Raw genomic sequence first — 19,417 nt, forward strand, 5'->3', positions numbered from 1 at the left:
TAATAAATTTAATTTGAGTACAATTCTTTTGGTTTAAATCTATATGGTTCTATGTAGTCTAGGTCTGTTTCGGCTTATAAATATAAACAAATCATAGCCTCACATACGTACTATCTATCAATATAACCCATGGATGAATACAAGTATTCTAACTTATAAAGGTAAATCAAATTCCAGCAAGTACCTACAATCACCAGCATTATAATACAATTTAGCTTTTTTGGATTAGAATTACAGAACATCTAGTTATGTAAAAGTGAGAATATATATAATGTGAAAATATGTGTAAGTTTATGAGTAAAATTAGTTCATGTGGATTGTAAGTATATTTACAATACAGGTGTGAATGGCTATAAGGACAGAGAAGACATGGATAGACTGTGTTTAAGATATCTTATGGCTGCAAATAAGGCTAAGAGCAGGATGATGACGTGAAGTGGCTATCAGTGCAAGTTACCTGGGCGAGGCCTCGACCATGAGCTCGGCGGGGCGGACGGTGGGCACGCGCAGCTGCGTGATCCGCGCCGGGTCTCGGGGCCGCCCGCCCTCCTCGCGGGTATTGTACCCCGTTACGCGCTTGTCGCGCTCTGACACCTACACACACAGGCAACATAACATTTAAAACCCCCATTGTAATAATCTAGCAGGCTCATTACTAGTAATATACCCTCTAACAAGTCAACCTCCATGCGGTTCTACCTGGAAATCACCATGGTTAATTTTTGATGAATTCATCACAATGGACCAACTGATCAGCTATCGCCCTCACTAGTGTCCTGCCAGATTAAACCAATAACTCAGGCCGGATTGCCATTTCATTTTCATCCATCGTAATGTAGTCAAGTGAACAGAAAATCATCATGAAGTTGTTATACCCCATAGTGCTTGTTCATGTCCATAGGCGACAATTATTATTTTTCATCAAGTAGGCCGTTAGCTTCTTTAACATTATGGAACTTACGATGAGTATTCTAAACTAAAATAAAATAGCCTGTAGTATTATAATTAGTCAGTACTAATATACTATAGGCTATTTTAGTAGAATTTTATGTAAGTGGGTTAAGATTTTTATATGTTCTCTCATAACTCTTAAATTATTTATCGTATTTTGACAATTATACAAGATGTCATTAAATGATGGCGACAGACCTCTTTTCATACAAGTTTACCTTTTTTAGATTTATATTTTTATATTATGAATATGTCTTTTGATACTTAATTTGTTTTTCTATTTGATTGACATATTGTTGTTTGATTGTGATCTCAGAAATTATAAACTCTCTAATAAATTATTGTCCGATTTTTAATATTCTTTCTAATAATAGAAATAACTTTTGTTCATAATGAATGAAAAAATACTTAACCGATTTTTAATATTCTTTCGATTATAGAAAACTACTGTATCATCAAATGAAATTATACTGTAATTTATTGAAAAAAAAAAGTGTACTATACAGAAAATTAAAGTAACTCAGCGTCACACATCTACAAAGATAAACCTTATTTTTATAATGATAACAATCTTCAATGTATTGATTATTGTGCAACAAATAAGAGTAGTTTTAAATCCTTAAGCATACGGTTGGCGCTTTGTTTCTTGTCCTTGATCAATCAATATTATCGAACTGACAGATAAGACAAACATTAATTGTTGTAAAACTCAATAAAAAGTAGGAAGTAGAGATTCCATAGATCAATTAACACCATTTTCCGTGGATTGAATCTTTTTTTATATAAAAATCTCGATAAATATCCAATATTTTTCTTAACTATTTCATCTTGTTTCATATTTACTCAAAAGGCTATCAATCTTTTTTTTTATACCACAGACATGGCGAACAAACGTACAGTCTACATAACAGGCTCTTTCAAACAAGAAACTGCAAACTAATTGTACTTAAATAAAATCCCTTCCGTTTTTAATTGCTATATAACTATTACAGTACATTACATATTACAGTACATTTATAACTACATATATAATTATATATTACAGCCAACCAGGTTGAATGTGGAACCTAAAAAAAGAAATGGTAAGCAAAAACTTTTACGTATAGCTATTATTATTGACTGACCTTCCATAGTTTGATAGTCTTGTCGTTGGTGGATAGTAGAAAATGCGCTTGATTCTTGCGCTTGAGCCACCTTATTTTGTTGATCTTCTCCTCGATTTCCAAAGACTTGAGGTAGTCAAATTCGGGCTCGTGTGACTGGAATGTCGAGTACACGTTGTACTCGCCTTTCTTCGGTACACATTGTTTTGATGCTGGATCTCTCTGTAAATAAAAAAAATATTGAAGTTATAACAAAGGGTTTGGTTTGTACAGATTTAAATCAAACTATATTTGACCCAACCTAAAACAAGTAATCTATACTAATATAATAAAGTAGAAGATTTTGTATGATCGCACTAATTTCTAGAACCACAGATAGAATATGAAAAATTTAAATTATCAAAATCATGATACGACTACGGGCAAAGGCCACAGGATATATATATAGCTAATGTGAATAATATATGTGAATAACAAAGGATAAATTTATATAAAATACCTGGGAATTGATAAAGAAAAAATGCCGAGGGTCCAAAATTTGGATTTAAAAAATATAATGATCCACAGAAATAAGAGTTTCTGAATTAATCTAGGTTACGAATCTAACTAAATGGCAATGTCGTGATGTTAGCTTTCAAAGACGACATTTTTATATATCTCAAATTATTATTTTAAAAAGTTATACCGCATAATTAAGCCATGCAAAATGTATTACTAAAATATACAATACTTATACATTTTACATGGCTGATACTTAACAAATTAAACATTTAAGAACTTTATAGAAAACCTCTCGCAAAATCTTAGTTTTGAAAGTTTGCGAATTGAAATTCACTTGTACGCACATGTGAGTCAACCCTATGGATTTCATACTTTTCGTTTACGATATCGCTAATTAGTATTCGTATATTTTGTCTATTATATTACGCATATAAACAGGTTTTGAATGGAATTTGTTTTACTAATCACATGTTCCTATGAGGTCAACATTAAGTATAAATCTTGATAAATAAAAAGGGTTTCTCAACCTTTAAATTTCCGGTTATAAACAAGTTAGATGATTTGCGTACGTGATTACAACCATGTTTTATAAGTAAACAACATACATGTGTATAACATTATGTACCTAGTTGTTTATATTTCACGCAAGACAAAAAAAATATTGTAACAAAATTGACACAACTTGGTGGCTCAGTACCATACTCAGACCCAATTCAGGTTGATAATATAAAATTCCGATCCAACTTTTCGGTGACGGTGGGCGTCATTAAATGACGAAAACTTAATGTTACGTACGTTTACGTGTTACCAACCGTGAGCAAATTTTTCATTTATCCTTACTAATATTATAACCCTGAAAATGAGTTTGCTAATTTGTTACCTCTTAGTGTCTTAACGGCTTAACCGTTCACTATGAAAATATTATTTTAAATATAATAAAAAAAAATTAAGTTAGTTACTAATTAATTTAATCAAGAAAATTATTAACTAAATTTAAATGTTCTTTTATTTAATTTGACTATTTTTCGTTTACGCAGACCAAATCGCAAGTAGAAGCCAGCATTTCATACAAAACAACAAAATATGTGACGCAACAATTAATGCGGGTCTCTCGGGTGAGACTAGCAGTGAGCAAATATGGGCATAGTACAAGTAATACAACTCAATCCATTATGGAAATAATTGCCAGAATTCAACAAACTTGACAAACCACTTTCTCCATCTTTTTGATACGAAGAATTTAGTATTTCTTTTTGTCTCCTATACGCCACAGCGTAAAATTACGATCTATACTACGTATGTTTATGTTTGATCAAGATACGGATAATTTATTAACGTATTCAAATTCTATTAATTAATCAATTTAAAGAAAATATTTAAATAACTAAAGCAAAACATCAAATTAGGCAATTGTCTATTGATCTATGATTAACTAATTAGGACACTGCAAAATTGTTATTTTTAAATTTTGTACCTATATAGAAATATATAAAATCGTTTTATTTTAATTGCAATTTGATAAATAATGCTGCAGGCATAGTTTTAATATACACCCTCTTAAAACGAAATATAGGACGTGCTGTTTTGTTCTTCCTCATGTATGCAATAGTTTGAACGTAATCAGAATTAGAATAAATGTTTTTTATATTATTATTATCGAAAACAAGCATAGGCTTGACTGATGGTAAAAGTTCATCTTAGCATATGGACGTCTAGAAGACACGTGCACGTTGATGAACAAATTTTATTTGCACCAAGTTATACTTAAACCTTATATACCCATAAGTAGATCTAGAACAGATATTAATAACAGTAACTTTGAGCCAATATTGAGACTTAATGTATAGCAGAGTGCGTTGGAAGTATTGTTAGGAATAGAGATTATTGATAATATACCTTTATCAGATCAACCTCCAGCAGCCCCTTAGAAACCATCGTGGTTAATTCCTGGTGAATTAATTACGATGGGGTTATTGACCTGCTTTCTATCCCCTATCTACTATCCCGTCAGCGTATACCGATAACGCAAACTGGGTTACCATTCCTTTTTCACCCATAAAAAACCAGTGTGTTGACGGCAATAAGACCTAAACTCACCTGAAAAATGACAACTCGTCCTCCCTTATCGCCGGTGGCGAGGAGTTCGCCGTCGTGGTTGAACTCTACGCACGATATGAGGTCCGCTTCAGTCACGTCATCTTCAAGAGTACCCTTCACCTGACTGAAACACCACGTCGTCTCCCCACCATTGCCTGTAATCATCATCACACTTGTAAACAATAATAACATAAATTTCTATAATAGTACTACCCTAACTAAATACGTTCCTTTAATATTATTTTCTAAAAACCAAATTCTCTCTAAATAAATGTGGGAACAAGAAGGAAATGTCTATACTCTATTCAATAAACGGGCAAACAAAAAAATTTGTTTTAATAATACCATAAAAAAAATATTACTTCCGATACCTTTTTCCTCTACGATAATACCGAATAACCACAATATTTAAGACCAAAAATTACATATGTTCTTTAATTTAAAAAATTAACTAAGAATCTAAAATAAATTAAACATTCTCTATTTGTAAATTTTATAAGAAAAACTACTATTTATTCTCTTTATGAATATTCAAATAACTTGTATGAAAAAAAGCAAAATAAATTATAATAGATTTATTCTTTAATAAATTACATGTAAATTATGCCAAATGCTTTATGAAGAAAGCAGAAATAGAGTGCCTACTGTCTTTATACTTAAGCTTTTAATTTAGTAACACAAAAGAAAGTTAGTAAAGGGATGCAAAATATTCAAAGGAAAAAAAATGGAAATGCAATATACTAGGAAAAAATAAAAATTCTACTTCTTTCGTGCCTTCATCCAAAGAGAAAGCAAGGAATATACGGCTGCTGAATAAAGGGCAGAGTTATGGTAAAAAAAAAAAGAAAAATAAACCAAATAGTTATTTGAAAATGATCATATGATAAAGTTAGAATTTTAATCCCACACTAAAGTTATAATGAGTAGTTGGCTCTCGCAATGGTTTTTGTACAATAATGTATTCTTAAACCAAGTATTATAATTTAAAAAAAAAACCAGAGACTGAGAAATGACTTGATTCATTTGAAGCAACTAAAAAGAATCCTGATTTAATAGCTCTCAAACAAAAAATCAAGAATAATATTTCGTTTCAGAAAATAAAACATAGGTGTCAAACAAATATCAAAAATATTTTATAAGAAGACCAAAATCACCAATAAAAAAATTATAATATGAAAGTTGGAGAAAAAGCATTTTTCATACATGTATGACTAGTGTATACACAAACAATGAAATTATTGTATGTATAACAAATACATTAACATCAATTTATAATTGGCGCATTTTTAATTATCCTTTTTCGACCTCTTAACATGTAAACAACTTATCTCACAAGACAGAAAAAAATTAAATAAACTTGTTTTAACGATATGCAAATTTCATATTCAACCTGTCTTCTACATACAGTCACAAATTGTGTTCCAATGCAGACGACAGGAATGGTGCCTCCAATTGGTGAAATTATCTTGAATTCTTATTCTGTGATTTGAATACCATGGCACTTCCCTCTTTTTAAGCATTTCTTATAGTACATCTATAGCTAATTATTGCAGAAACTGATAAAATATGCACAATATGTCTTTTTTTTAAGAGAATAACAGAAAACACAATTTTCCTGAAACATGTCACAAGTAAGAATGAGAAACAAAAATGAGTCCCTAAACCTGTTTTCATACTAGTAACTAAGTGAATAGTAATTTTATATTGTTGAATTAAAATCTTACTGCAACATGATACATTGCATTATTATGAGGGTAAAACAATAGGAAAATGTACAAAGGAACCCTTGCATGACGCAGTATTGAAGCTAAGTACATGTTGTACTTTATATATGAATAAACACATGTAAAGAGAAATCAGGTTTTATTATCAGTTAAGGGGAAACTCTGGTAATGTGAACACAGAAATCCTGTTGATAAAAGAGAAAACATCTATTACAGACGTAATTAAAGAATTTTCCATAATGATGCAACTGTAAAGTTCAATGGACATTGTAAGTTTCCCTGCTCTTAGATATTTTACTAAATTATCTATTTATAAATTATTACAATCAGAAAAAATTCACACTACTTTTTTTGCCAATTTTGATCCTTGCAACAATGGTTTTAGTAGAGAAATACCATATGTTAACACTAAAGAAATTGCTTAAAAACATTATTTAACTTTTAAAATTTTTAAAACACATTTTAAGTTTATTAATTATATAATTTTAGTTAAATTAAAAAAGTAAATGTGTATTCTAAGCAATAAATAGAAATAAACTTTATTTATAGACAAGTCAGTCACAGACAAGTCAGTCATTATATTCAAATCAGTAATTTCAATTGCATTTGTAAATATATCTATACTGGGGGGAGATGGGATTGTTAGTAATGGAGATTAGCATCCCCATTGCTACTAATAAGCCCTATCAGGTCGACCTCCTTGCAGCTCCCCCTGGAAACCATTGTGATTGTTTTATTGTTGAATTTGTCACAATGGGCTAACTGACCTGCTTCATCTTCACCTATCATCCCTCACTGGTGCCCTGCCAGTGTATACCAATAGAACAGGCGGAGTACCATTCCATTATCATCCAGTAAAAAAAAAAACTAATATTGTTTGCACTAACTTGAGGGATACTCTTTAGCTCAGTTAATAACAAAGCTTAGTTTAGCAAAAAATCCTTAATAGAGGTTAAACCTTAAACTGGACTTTCAACAATATTTTTCCTTGTTAATAATTATGTAACCATTTGTGTACAATAAATAAATACATAATTATAAATAAATACATTTCTTATTAAGACACAAGGGCATAGAGGTGTCAATAGTGTAGACATTCATCATGTCTCTATTTACTCCTTAATTGCAATATTATTTGTAAGAAACATCTAGCCAGTTAACTGTATCATATTAATCACAACAGCAACATATCATAATTATGACTTTGAATCAGTATTCAAGGATTCAGATATACTATTACATCTAAAATTTTAATAGATACAATACAAATTAATGAATACTGATAAAGATAACAAAAATTATGAGATGGAAATTATTCTCAAATAACTCCATAGTGTTGTCAACCACTCAGTAGTGTTTTTTTTTTTTTTTTAATGGATGACACTGAAATAGCAACCTTACCAAAATTATTGGTATATGCTAGCAGGACACCAGACATGGATGATAAGTGAAGATAAAATAGGGTCAGTTGGTCATTTCATCAAGACCAACCATAATCGCTTCCATGGAGAACTATACAGAGGTTGACATGGCAGGGTATATTGCTAGCAATGGCACTGGTAGTCCCCATTACTAATAATCCCTTCTCCCTCCTAAGAAGTATTTTTTATTTTAATTAATGAAAATGCAATAATAATTCCATCTGCACTATCAGTATACACTAGTGAGGCACCAGTAAGTGATAAAAGGTGAGGATCAAACAAGTCATGTTAGTCATCATGATAATCAACAATAATTAACTATAATTTCCAGGAAAAACCATATGAAGATCATCTTGATAGACTATATTGCTAGTAACATATCTTATAAGATCAACCTCCATATGGTTCCCCCTAGAAACCATCTTGGTTAATTCTTATGGAATTTGTCACAAAGAGTTAACTGGCCTGGTTTCATCCTCACCTATCATCCTTCACTAGTACCCCTAGTGTATTCAAATAGGTGTGGTATCAACCCATTATTATCAATAAAAAACCTATAAATTGCCATAAGAACTAATCTGAACCACATTAATCCATTTAAGAAGCTGGATAATTAAGCTTCCTAAATTGATTTATTCAACAAGTGGAATTGATACACTATTTGAATAACTATCATTTTTTTAAATATTTTAATATAGAGAACTATATATAAATATGCATATCTATTTCTGAGGACTACTACACTTCTGTAATTTATTGCCATGTCCCACACTTCAAACTGAAGCAGGGCCATGTAAGCACAGGTGCTTGGCAGCAAAAACATAAATGGAACATAAATCCCTATGTAGAAAACTGGCAATCACTTTCTCTTATTCATATTTATAATCTAATTGAACATTAGTAAATACCATTACAGACTGGTAAAAATACTAAAATATAATACATTGATAGTTGTGTTACTTATAAGGGTGCTATTTTTATATAATAAAATAACTTCTAATGTGTTTACATGTCTAGAAAGTTAAAGATTTGATACATTTAATAAATGTTTAATAAATTTATGTTAAAATCAGATTTATAAATAAATCTATCATTGTTTGTACTTACTCCATAAATTATGAAACTGCATTTTATATTGTAAGGTTTTCTTGAAAAAAAAAAACTTCAGCAATATAAGTAGAAAAATAATAATGAATAATGCATGACATAATAACCATTAATAAACCTTCGGGCTATAAATATCATAGATTTAGATTAAAAAAATAAACTAACCAAATTAACATTTGTTTACAAACACAGTCAAAACAGCTTTGTTTATTCAGGAAGTCTTCCATTCATCAAACCTTAGTTATAACATATTGTCCAACAGTTTTTACCCCACCATTTTGTTTAAGTTTTATCTAAAACTTTAAAAACAATTGTACTTCAAACAACATATAATAAGTGTCAATGTTAGATCAATTTTATTTCATATCTATTCACCCTAAAACATTCGATTTTAGCCATTTAGATAATTCATGTATGTAGGTAATTCTACTACAACTATAAACTGAAGTTCTATCAAATTACCAACATAGTTACTATTTAACCTGCAAAATCATTTTCAACATTTCAAAAAAGGATTTATAATGGATAAATATTGAAATTCACTTCTAGAAGCAAATAAACGAAATGTCTGTCATATACTAAACACAGTAATGACCTTCATAATCAACAACTGCAATCATCTGATCATATACAAACACAATCATTGTCGTTCGCATAGTTAAGTAATTTATCACCTTCACAACATAATTGAAACCAGAAACACCGTTGCGAGAACCTTCTTTAGACTACATCCTTAGCATAACAGTGAAATCACGCAGGAAAAAGTTAAAACTATCGGCATTATGATAACCAAACACTTCAAATCCAAGCCATCGTCAGTATGTAAATAGTAAATAATGTAAACCACACTATAGATTTAACATTACATTTACCGTCTGAATTCGAACGATAAAACATCTTCGAATTATTGCGATTCCCAAATCCAATTTCGCCCTTGATTAGCGGGCGCTAAAAGTCACCACTTACCGGCCATGACAAAGCCCAGCACAAAAACTATATGAAGTTCAATAGTCTTAGTACACAATCACTTCAGTGTTTTGCTAAAACATCACACAAATTTGTCGATGAAAATAGATTAAAAACATTTCAATATTTCATCCGTAAAAAGCAATGGCGGTGAGAAATACATACAAATAATTACTACTGCAGAATTTAGTGTTGCCATATTACGAATCTAAAAACTACACACTCCTTCACTTTCGTAGTTTATGTAATTGTAACATAAAATTATTCTTAATTAAAGTACAAGAAAGTATAGAAATATTTTGTGTTTTACTACTATTTGTAATAATAATTTTATGTATCATAGAAGTAGAAGAAATTTTATAGAAGTATTTCTAACTTATCAAAAAAAGTCTCTCAATAATTGTTTAAAAAATTAACATTATGATTAAAATACAATTACAGAGAGACATAATTTTGTATAACATTTGTTCAAAATACTTTTCAGACAGTAATTAAAGCTTGACGTCTCAATATCATTATTAATGCTTATTATTCTGGATTTATATAGTTTATATTGTGAAAGACCACTATATAGACTACTTATATAAGAATATAGCATATAAAATAATAAATATATATATATATATATATATATATATATTATTTATGTGGTATCTATAATGCATATGATAGAAATATATAACATAATATTAAAAGTTTCATATAAAATATTACACAATCCAAATGAAATATCTACTATAGTAGCACTAAAGTAAACATTGGCAACTTATATGGTTAAAATGTCAAATTCTGAAGTTTGGTTTGTAAAGCAGTCCAAAAAAGCGCGCATTTCAATCGTAAGTGCTGCCATCTATGTTAACTATATAACAATTTTATTAAACTGTTTTACTGACAATAAAGTTATCCAAATTATTGTCCTTATTATTTAAATGTCTATGTTATTTGCCAATAGATCTAAATTAAATTCCTTTACATAATTATCGAAAAATATTTTAATTTTTTTACATATTTAGACATATAAAAACTACGAGATAACTACCTAATTAATGAATTAACCCAAATAAAGTAATTTTTGTATAACTTCCGGTCAACAATTTGAAAATAAAGAAAAATTTGAACTTCATTTCATGTCAGTTACAAGTTCTGGAATTTTGCGTTAATTTATTATCTAACACGTATATTCCCTGTATACAAATGAGCGCTGATATGTACGATTCTGTAAGTAGATTACTCTATCTATCTTTTAATAAATAGTAATTTAAAACTTATTTTCTCATCTGCTAATTATTTAATTTGCTTAGCTTACTGAATTTATTGCTAAAACATCATTAACATAATTAAGTCTGCCTTTTCTATCTTTTTGTGTTGTGATCAAGAAAATAAATAAATAAATATCACTTAAACTACATTGGTTATTAAATAACCTAATTATCTTTATTTTATATAGCACAAATTTTAATAACTGATAGATAAGTATGAAGGAAAAAGGATTATTTGTAAAGAAATCGGACAGTCCGATTACAACTAGCATAGCTTATCAGGTCCACCTCCGCGTGGACCTTCCAAGAAGCTATCATGGTTAATTCTTGGTTGATTTGTCACGATGGGCTAACTGACCTGAGTTCATCCTCAAATATCATCGTTTATTAGTATCCAGTAAGCATATACTGATAGTACAAGCCAATTATAATTATTTTCATTCTGTTCAATGTTAAATAGATACACTACGAGTATTTCTTTGTAGAATTATAGGAGTAAGAATTATTAGGCCTTTCCAAACGCTCTATCAAACGAACACGCATAATTATAAAATAAGTCCTTTTAAGAGAATATACTAATAAAAATAATATTCTTCTCATACATATTTTCTCAACAACACTCCGTAGGTAGTTCATTCTTATTTATCGATTCATGTTTCTTTAAGATAAACATTAAATTTGACTAATAGAAGAAGATCTGATTACACTCTGTCACACTATACACCATAGATCTACAATCATCATAACCTTCTATCCAGATCCATATTGAACTCATATTTGCAATACTATAATGCGCGCACATTGCCTGATCATGGCCTCGGTGTTTACCACGGTCACATAACATATGGTTGACATGTCGCCATAGGCTCTACTAGAACCTTATTTTTATCGTTACTTACAGTTCATAGTACGCACTCTATATACGTAGTAGGAAGTTTATCTCTTCTATAGTAGTGTCAAGGCAATGTTTTTTTTTTTAAGACGTGAGTCAATCATGTTCGTTGTAGGTACTTATAAATATTTCTAATTATCATTTGATATTTCTCACGAATTATATTTTTGATATATCATAAAAAATATCAACTTTGAATTCGTAAGAAGACGTACTAACTATTGTATATTGAGGTTATGACTCGAATTTTAAAAATATTTAAGATATGTAATGCAACAAATATAAGCGTATTCAAGATATCTAATTAATACGTATATACATACACCTTTAAATATGCTTATCGCAATAAATCCTTTTTAAAAATTTTGTCGTCAAAGTAAGAATCAATACAAGTTTAAAAGCCAGACAAAGTGTACAATTCAAGCAGAAACCCAAAAGTCTGGTTTTATTATTATATCAGCCATTAACTGTCCACTACTAAACATAGGCGGTCTATTTTCAACAGTGAACAGCTAATACCCCTTATGTGGACGACTTATGATAGGCCACCTGCATAAGGGGTATTTTGCCAATCGTTGCTACTGGCAAGATACCCCTTACGCTATGTTTTAAAAGGGACACTGCTACCCATCCCTTGACCATTAAGCTCCCTTAGTAGCCTCTTACAAACACCCACAGTAAAGGAAGGGGTAGCCTATTCTATGCCGGGACCACACGGCAAAAATCTGGATGAGTCGACACAAATTCAAATGAATGGTAATGGTGTTGCTCAAAACTTTCAGCAATAGTTATAAAAGTAATACAGAAAAATATGCGAAAACATAATAGATTACATTATCGAAAACAACTCAATTTTTTGTGTCGTTAAACCCAAATACCTCAAGGACAACTAACAGTAATATGTAGGTAGATACTTACACAAATATTTCGACTTAAGGTAATAAGATGTCATGGCAAGTCCGCATGATATTGAATTTATAAGGAAACAATTCAAATAAAATTAAAAAATTTCCGTTGTTACTCAATGTGGGCACAGCTTATATCAGTTTTATAGAAAAATATATAGACTATTAAAAAAATGTTTTTTTATTTATAAATTCTTCTGCACTAACGGCTAAACAAAATAGTTAACTCCGATGCTTTATATGTACTATTCGTAACTAACGGTAAACCAAGGTTGCCAGACGCAATTATTGATTTTTACCCAAATATCAAATATGTTTATTTCTTCAAATCGATATAATTTCCTTTATTTTTACGTAATCACAAATTTCTATCGATTTTCACTACATTTTAGCATGAATCACAAAACGAATAACAAAAAAAAAAGTAAAACCCCGTTACTATTTTTCTTCCTTATCATATCTTCTGTTCTACTACCTTCATTTATATATTTTATATACCGCTATATGGTTTACAAATACCAAAACTATCAAAAATTTACACAATTCTCTAAACCCATTTTACTTTTAGGGTCGGCAACGTGCGCGTAATACCTCTGGTATTGCAGGCGTTCATATGCTACGGTAACCGCTTACCATCAGGTGGGTCGTATGCTTGTTTGCCACCTCAGGGGTATAAAAAGAAATACTTTTCTCCAGAAATTTTTACCGGAATTTATTTCTCCAAAGTTTCGCAAACAGAAATTTTTTTACTAAAAATTGCAAAAATATACTCGTTGCCGCAAACATTATAGTTTGTGGGGCGGCTGAATACTACAATAGTATATAAACATACAATCTGCCACATGGCAAACTGTTGCGACATCTACAGTCACCATTCCATTTATCAGAAGTCAGAAAAATTATTTATTAAATATCCAATAAGTATCAGGTAAGGCACAGAATTAACTACCGTGTTTTTATTTTTTAATGAAAGAAATCTTAAAAGAAAACCGTATGTCACTAAGGTAAGTACTCACCATTTTTATTTCCGTGGTCGAATATGATGCTCAGTTTCTGAAGACTGTTCTGTTTGGCTTCAGCAAACAGCCTCCGTTTGTTTTTTGGTGATGACTGCGTGGCCAGCGGTGACACTACCATCGTTGTGGTCGCCATTCTTTCACTTCACCATGTCATATACTGTAAACAAATAGTTTATTGCATGAATAATGTAAAAAGAAGCATTTAATATGCTTCCTTAAAAGTGAACTATTTTCACTCGATAGCTCGCATGAGCATAAGCAGAAGGGGCAATGGCCAATGCTGTTCAAATGGTTCCTACTTTTAAATTTCTTCTTTTAAATATAGAATTGTATTACAACTTACATCATAGATAAATCAATAATACTTTCTTTATTTTTATTTCTTTTTGTGTCTATTCTTAAGCAGAAGAATATATGGCTTAAGTACTTATTGTGCAAATCTATTATATATTTAAACTTACAAACAATACCTACTTAAGTGATAATTTAGCTATTTAACATTATTAATGTTTTTGAGAGACATGATACAACTATGTAAATTATTAACACAAACATCTATCGACTATTAAGGCCACGCAAAGTCAAGGATTGGAAATTGAACTCACACACCATTCCGCCATGTAAATTGATCTTCTGTAAATTGATTTAACATATAATAAACATTATAAATAAATTATTTGTCATTAAACAAGTTCCAATGATCTATCTAGAAAAACCAAGTCTTTAATGTTATGGGAACTTCCTAATAAATGTCCGATGAGCAGGAAGAGTATTCCATCCTGGTGTTACAGGCGTCCATAGGCTACAGTAATTCCGTTTATCATCAGACTGGCCGTATGCTTGTTTGACATCATAGGTGTATAAATTAGGGTTTGTTAGAAAAAACACATTTTCATGCTATAAAAAAATGTTTGAAAAAATAAATCCAGCTGTGTTTACTATTATGTTACTTTTAACTAAAGAAACTACTGTAAATTGCAAATACATTCAAATAATAATATATTTTTATTCATAAGTTACTTGCATTAACACAATTTTCTTCAAAAATAAACTGAAACTTATAGATAGTAAGGTGACCAACTATTTTTTGTTCAAAAGGAGTACACTTGCCAAGTATTTCATAGGTGAAAAAAAAAAGAAGAAAAACGATAAAAACTTTATTTTCTTTTAAAAACATATTTTTTCTTCGAAGTGGATTTTTTTTTGCTAAATGAGGATGTTCGTCTAATAATGTAGCCACATCCGAACAACTTTCATTTTACATATTAAATTTGACTGTTAAGACGGCAGATAATGTTTTTACAGAAAGTTGCGACTTCTTACTGCTCCAATAATCATTCCCTAGTGAAAATACCCTTTCAACAGCAGCATTAGTGCCTGGACAACATAAGGAAATTTCTATTAAAAGTTTTAAATTTTCATGTGGGATATGTTCTACCTTTTTTTTTTAACGTCTGGAAAATGCTTTATGCAGACCCATACACCTTGTGGGAGGTGAATGGGTACTGTGGGAATCCCCCGTAAGGTGGGGGTGTACCCACCAAAAACCAGACGATATACCCTCGAGGTGCCATATGTCGGAGACATGGGTTCGCTTTCGCACTAACCACATCTCCGATGGCAGCGACCCGCCCCCTAATGGTAAAAGCAGGTCTCCTCTCTCATCGTTCCATTTCTCCAATTTTTCTTCATTTAAATATAAATTTATTCTTCGAATTTCTTCAAAGAGAAAATTGTCATTAATAAAAATAAATATTACTTCCTTCATTACAAATTCGACTGCTGCAGAAATACGACAGAAGAAAGAAAATTAAAATAAAATAGTCTATAAAAATATTTTAGTAATACAAATGAGCATAAAATTATACAAATGAGTACTTATAGAATACAGAATTTGAAAAGAGTACGGTTTGCGAAAAAAGAATACAAAACTCAGTAAATGAGTATAGTTGGTCACCTTATAGATAGGTAAAAATGTTTTCTAAAAATGTTTCTGTATCTATACTGTAGGTATAGATAGAATTAAATAATATTCTTATGGTACATACTATTACACCCAGATAGCATTGTTGATAAATAAAATCATTTACAAACATATTGGTAAATGCTTTCTTATCATCGGCTTATGTCAAGTGCGAGCAGTGAAATCATTAATTACACCGAGGTCAATGGCAGTTCGCAGACTCGCGACATTGAACTAAATTCGTACTCTTTGAAAGATATGAATTATTGTATACCTATCTATCTACGGTAAACGCTACTAAATTGCAATTTTGCTATGTTTATACAAGTATAAAATGCTATATGCTAGGTCATTGTAACTAGAACAATGAGTTATTTTTATTTTTTTCATGCAAGCAAAACCACAGATTGATAATAGTTCAGCTTATTTTATAAATTCACACATTTATAATATACTAACGTCTTTAATCCCAGAAGTATCTATACAGACAAACTTATATTAAAATTTTTACAACTCGTAGTTTATATACAATATGTCAATTACTAACCTAACCTAACCTATTTATAAAATTGGTGTTAGTATTCATTAATAGGGTTAAAAAAAAATAAGTAATATATACAATGTACATACCAATTATTATGAAGTGTCGTTAGTTCCGATACAGGTTTTTCTTTTTTTCAGAGAATTTTGATTTATTATTTTTAGATTTTGGTAACATAAAAATTTTTTCTAGAAAAAAAAACATTTGTTTGAAACCGTAATCAAATGGGTTTAAGTAATTAGCATACTATACGTATGTTTGGGTAAAATATAGGTACAGTTTCATTAGCAAAACACTCTTAAAAGAATGAAATTATTTTTATTTTACCCTTTTCATTATACAATAATCAAAGATTATTCATTCATTCTGACAAACATATAATTTTGTCGGTTAAAATCATTTGGACTAACGTTCTCTCTTGTGAGGTTTTAACGCACCGCCTCATAGACAAGGAATAATCACCGTTAAATTATCCCCTAATTAAAGTAATCAACAACAGCAACGCTGTTGTCAAGCTTGTATCAGCGTAACAACCAGTTGATATATTTTTTTTATGAGAGCATCTTTACCTACACCGACGGATTACTTTATTTAGCCGATAATTAAGAATATACTCAATCTATTATAAAAGTTGATTTCTTGTTTGCTCAATTACAGCACTCTACGGATCAACTAACGAGAGAACGAGGCATTTGTATAGAGAGTATGTATATATTTGTGCTTTAAGGAAATGTATAGAATAATAACCAAATATCTATTCCAATCGCTAGCCGGGACCTGCAGGAGCTACATTAATACTGATAGATACCTTTGTATAACGCTCCTAGTTATCCATCCGGGACGACGGTAGGTACCTACTTTTTTTTTTGATGGGTTAAAATGGTATGGTAACCCCGCCTGCGCTAATGGGACACGCTGGCGGAGCACCAGTGAAGGGTGATCGATGAGAATGAAAACAGGTCAGTTAGCCCATAATGATGAATTCATCAGGAATTAACCATGATAGTTTCCAGGGGAACCACGAGGAGGTCGACCTGGTTGGATATATTGCTAGCAATAGGATTCTCAGTCTCCATTACTAACAATTTCTTTCGCCCCGGTAGGTACCTACTACTACAGTATAAGTAATAGTAATACTAAGACTAGGCTTACTAACAAACAACGATAGGTAGTAAGTTCTCTGACATTACGGGCACTAGGCAAAGCAAAAATATAAGATAAATAGTATGAGCCCCATTATACCTACACTCCTTGATCATAATATTTAAATATATCTAATAGAGTATGGAGAATTGACGATATGTCATATTTATTTCCTTACAATTTTTATTAAGCTAAAATTCTATTGCGCCAGGGGACTGTGACGTGAGAAACTACTTCATGGCACTGAAACAGTGTCAGAAACGAATCGCAGCTAAACCATACACGGCAGAGACTTGTCACCAAGAAACGGTGGATTTGATTGAATCCATTGATCGTTGTGTCGCTGATAAGGCGTTTGTCAAGTTCGCCTGTCAAGTCAAGTCAGTTATTCTTCGGGTTGGAGCTGGGGAATGAATTTCCAATATATTTTTTATTATTGTACTATATAATTATCACCAATTTTATTTTTCGTTAAATCATATTTGAACTCATTTTAAGCTTCTTAGCCTATGTGAGATAGACGACTATAATAGCATTATTCCGCAACATGTTATTTTTAAATTTATTTTTATAAGTACCGTAATATTCAATTTACCCTCATTTCAAGTATTACAATGTGGCAAAGGGTAACCCAAGAATTCGATTACAAATACATTGCAATATGTTGGCGAACCTACCGTTCTTATTAACAGTTTAACCAACACCAAAGAGTATCTTCACAAGTTATTTGAAGGTAAATATTTATTGTATTATGTTTTTGCAATTGTCAAATATTTACTTTTACCAAAAGAGACGATTAAATTTTTACCGTTATAACAATAGAACGATTAATTAGAAAAAGCATTTTAACGACTTATTTGTGTTACAAAAATCCACTATTCATCGTAATAAGGTTAATGTTGGACCAACACTGGAGAAATAATGCAACCATCAAAATATATTCATAATTGGTGAAAATAACTTCCTAATTTCGAAGTCGGTTGAAAATATTAAAGGCATTATATACAGTCCAGACAAGGCACACTAGGTTATAAACACGTTTATCCCACTACATTATGATTAATGATCTAATGGGCAGAATATCTCAAGCATTCCTTTACGATTTGCCCCCATTATCCCTCACTTGACATGAACGTACACCATAAATACGATCTACTTATTTTCTTTACCTTCATTCAACAACTTACTTCTCAATATCCCATTTCAAATCAAAAGGTGCTCAAAAATAATATATTAAGGAAACATAAGATACCAACTATGATAAAGCAGTCAGAGAATATCTGAAAACACAACCAGAATATACTTTTTTTTTTCAATTAGAACAAAACCTTATGGATACTCAATCGTATTAGAGCAACAAATAGTTTATAACTCTTGTTTACCTAAATCTTACTGGTGTTTTTTTTTTTACTTTGGAAAAACAGGAGATATGGCTGTAACACATTTCCATCAGCCCCTCCAATGATTTGAGATAGTAAGAACTTTTATAAAGACGTCCGAGGACATCTAAACCAGAAAGTGATATTATGCTATAAATATTAGTACGACTGTAAATTGAACCTAAGGCAGTTCAATTACACAGTGTCTCTTACCACTGTAGTAGCGAAGTATTCATTAACTAATAAAACGTAATAAATTTTTTTGAAACTGACTTCATAATTATAGTAATAAGATCTAAAATTTACTAATTCTTCGGCATATTAATGCCGTGAACGATAATCGCAAGCATGGCGTGAATTTACAGAGTACAGAGGAATAACACCTACGTCCTCAGGAATGGCAACGCATGGGGGGTATCATGGGCGAAACAGTATACTCTGTTATA

The 19,417-nt window shown here is 30.7% G+C and overlaps 2 protein-coding genes across 8 annotated transcripts in view; one reads left to right on the forward strand and one right to left on the reverse strand.

Moving 5' to 3' along the window:
• LOC113514194 (protein phosphatase PP2A 55 kDa regulatory subunit) overlaps positions 1 to 19,417 on the reverse strand; it is a 44,105-nt gene that overhangs the window by 10,691 nt on the left and 13,997 nt on the right. For 2 of the 6 annotated variants that reach the window (XM_031908142.2, XM_026898195.3), the window contains exons 2-5: positions 13,943 to 14,102; positions 4,653 to 4,807; positions 2,076 to 2,276; positions 458 to 594 (exon numbers count right to left, since the gene is read on the reverse strand). In XM_031908142.2, the coding sequence (XP_031764002.1) occupies positions 458 to 594; positions 2,076 to 2,276; positions 4,653 to 4,807; positions 13,943 to 14,078 (629 nt within the window). In that variant the 5' untranslated portion in view covers positions 14,079 to 14,102. Of the gene's footprint in view, positions 1 to 457; positions 595 to 2,075; positions 2,277 to 4,652; positions 4,808 to 6,057; positions 6,295 to 9,776; positions 10,068 to 12,939; positions 13,145 to 13,942; positions 14,103 to 19,417 lie in introns of those variants that run through there. The other 4 variants (XM_031908143.2, XM_026898197.3, XM_026898199.3 and 1 more) reach the window with 4 other exon arrangements.
• Positions 6,451 to 18,031, forward strand: LOC116412815 (uncharacterized). Of its 2 annotated transcripts, none has more exons than XM_052895342.1 (3): positions 6,451 to 6,645; positions 17,107 to 17,152; positions 17,804 to 18,031. In XM_052895342.1, the coding sequence occupies exons 1-3, from the start codon at positions 6,637 to 6,639 to the stop codon at positions 18,004 to 18,006; spliced, it is 258 nt and encodes an 85-aa protein (XP_052751302.1). In that variant the 5' UTR covers positions 6,451 to 6,636; the 3' UTR covers positions 18,007 to 18,031. The 2 variants fall into 2 exon arrangements, with proteins under 2 accessions (XP_052751302.1, XP_031764005.1); XM_031908145.2 differs by lacking the exon at positions 6,451 to 6,645 and adding an exon at positions 10,524 to 11,088.

Source organism: Galleria mellonella, unplaced genomic scaffold (genome assembly GCF_026898425.1).
Source record: "Galleria mellonella isolate WM207_F2 unplaced genomic scaffold, CSIRO_AGI_GalMel_v1 utg270, whole genome shotgun sequence".
In the NCBI taxonomy this organism is placed as follows: Eukaryota; Metazoa; Arthropoda; class Insecta; order Lepidoptera; family Pyralidae; genus Galleria; species Galleria mellonella.

Coding starts and splice junctions, on each gene's coding strand:
- LOC116412815 (XM_031908145.2), top strand. CDS start 11,065: ATGAGCGCTGATATGTACGATTCT. Junction 11,089..17,106: donor GCGCTGATATGTACGATTCT/GTAAGTAGATTA, acceptor GCTCAATTACAG/CACTCTACGGATCAACTAAC. Junction 17,153..17,803: donor ACGAGGCATTTGTATAGAGA/GTATGTATATAT, acceptor CTATTGCGCCAG/GGGACTGTGACGTGAGAAAC.